At 40.6% G+C, this 1,946-nt stretch overlaps 1 protein-coding gene across 1 annotated transcript; it reads right to left on the bottom strand.

Annotated features, from left to right (window-relative positions):
* Window positions 1–216: 216 nt before the first annotated feature.
* Window positions 217–1,175, bottom strand: LOC114638157 (olfactory receptor 2AG2-like). The gene has a single exon (XM_028786537.1). The coding sequence runs from the start codon at window positions 1,173–1,175 to the stop codon at window positions 225–227; it is 951 nt and encodes a 316-aa protein (XP_028642370.1). The 3' UTR covers window positions 217–224.
* Window positions 1,176–1,946: the final 771 nt, after the last annotated feature.

The following is a 1,946-nucleotide window of genomic DNA, read 5'->3' as shown; positions in this document are numbered from 1 at the left end:
GACTCATATATAAGTACATGTAGTTTTCCCTGGGTAGTTATCTTACAAAATATCTCCTGGAGAAAATAGCCAAAAAGTATTTAGTAAGGGATGTTTCATTCCCACACTTTTAAATCAACATATACACATTTACTGCCTTGCTTTACCCAGGAGTTTTACATTCATAGTGAAATCTGACTTTAAGGAAGAAGTAAGTTTAGAAAGTAGCTATTAGAAAGAACTGCCTAGAAAGTGGATTGTGCTGGCTGCAACCGTTTTCCAAAAATTCTCCTTAAAGCCCCTGTGACCTCCTTATTCCTCAGGCTGTAGATGAGGGGATTCAGAGCTGGAGTGACAACAGTATAGAAAATGGAGAGGATATTGTCTTGTTTGGGACTGTGGAATTGACTGGGAAGGACATACATGAGTGAAGAACCCCCATACCACATCCCAACCACAATCAGATGAGAGGAACAGGTGACAAGGGCTTTCTTCCTGCCCTCATTTGAGGGCATGTGGAGTACAGTAAACAGAATTCGTATATAAGAGGCCAGAATAACCACAAGAGGGAGAATCAGCATAGAAACACCTGCCAAATAAACCATCAGCTCGTATGTGGAGGTGTCTGCACAGGCCAGCTTCAACAATGGAGGGATCTCACAGAACAGGTGTCTGATCTGCCGGGATTTACAGAAGGGATATTCCATAGTGTAGATGGTAAGTCCTAGGGCTATCACTGATGCCAGGGTCCATGTAGTACCTACTATGAACCAGCAAACACTTGGCCTCATGAAGATCATATAATTTAGAGGATGACAAATGGCCACATACCTGTCATAGGCCATAAAGGCCAGAAGGAGGTCCTCTGCACTACCCAGTGCCAGTTCTAGAAACATCTGAAGGGCACACCCTCCAAAGGAGATGCTGTTGTCTTTGAGCAGAAAATCCATGACAGCCTTTGGAGTAATAACTGATGTGAGGAGGAGGTCCATGAGAGACAGCTGTCCAAGTAGGAGATACATGGGCACGTGGAGCCGGGCATCCATAGTGATGACCAGGAGCAGCACTCCATTGCTGGTTATAGCCAACATGTACAGGACTGTGATTGTAGCACAGAGCAGTTCCGGAGAGCCACTATCATCCAGAATCCCCACCAAGATGAAACCATTGCCCAAGGTCGAGTTCCTAAATTCCATTTTGAGTGATATCTTTAGTTGCCTAGACAGAGAGGAGACAATTGAATTTTATTATTATAGAACTAGCTTTTATGTTAGCACTTTGATATGCCAATAAAATGCTATCCTTTGTGTATAAATAACTTTGCTTGCCAATATCCAAATTTGGCTTTTAATTATATCTTGATAAGTGTTCTGAATATGGGTATTGAAATTACTCCTGGAAAGGAGGTAGTCAATTCTAGACTACAAGATTCTCAGAATGTAGAACATATAGATATCCCAGTGTAGCGATATACAGATGTACTGTAACATAATTGCACAGGATGTAATAGTACAGCAGGACTCAAGGAAGTAGGAATCAGCACGTGGAAATACAAGTAAGGAGCACACAAGAGTGTACTAGTACACCACTGAACAAAAATGTCATAGTAAAGCACTATATATCTTTTTATTACTTAAGTGCTAAATAATCTTTGCCAAAACTGATGTACTGCTACTACAGTGTAAACTGATGTGTATTTACAACAAAGTAGGTACATGTATTTATGGGATCTGGATATGCCTTTATCAGTCCTAAAATAGAGTATTTAAGAGGACAATGAAACTGAAAGCAGTAGCAACTCTGATAATTCAGTTTAATTATTAAGGATCTGCTTCAGACTCCATTTATTGTCATAAAATGCTCAGAGGCTACACATTTCATTATGTGAGAGACAAATTCATTACCTCAGGTGAAGAGAAGCCTAGTTGTCTGATCACCTCTGTTCACTTCAGCTGCATGAAGATTGA

This window comes from Grammomys surdaster, unplaced genomic scaffold (assembly GCF_004785775.1).
Source record: "Grammomys surdaster isolate TR1022 unplaced genomic scaffold, NIH_TR_1.0 125530, whole genome shotgun sequence".
Classification (NCBI taxonomy): Eukaryota; Metazoa; Chordata; class Mammalia; order Rodentia; family Muridae; genus Grammomys; species Grammomys surdaster.
Note: the sequence above shows the minus strand (reverse complement) of the source record. Positions and strands in the feature narration are given on the sequence as shown.

What these genes read in the sequence shown, in the direction of transcription:
- LOC114638157 (XM_028786537.1), bottom strand. Translation starts at nt 1,175, where the DNA reads ATGGAATTTAGGAACTCGACCTTGGGCAATGGTTTCATCTTGGTGGGG.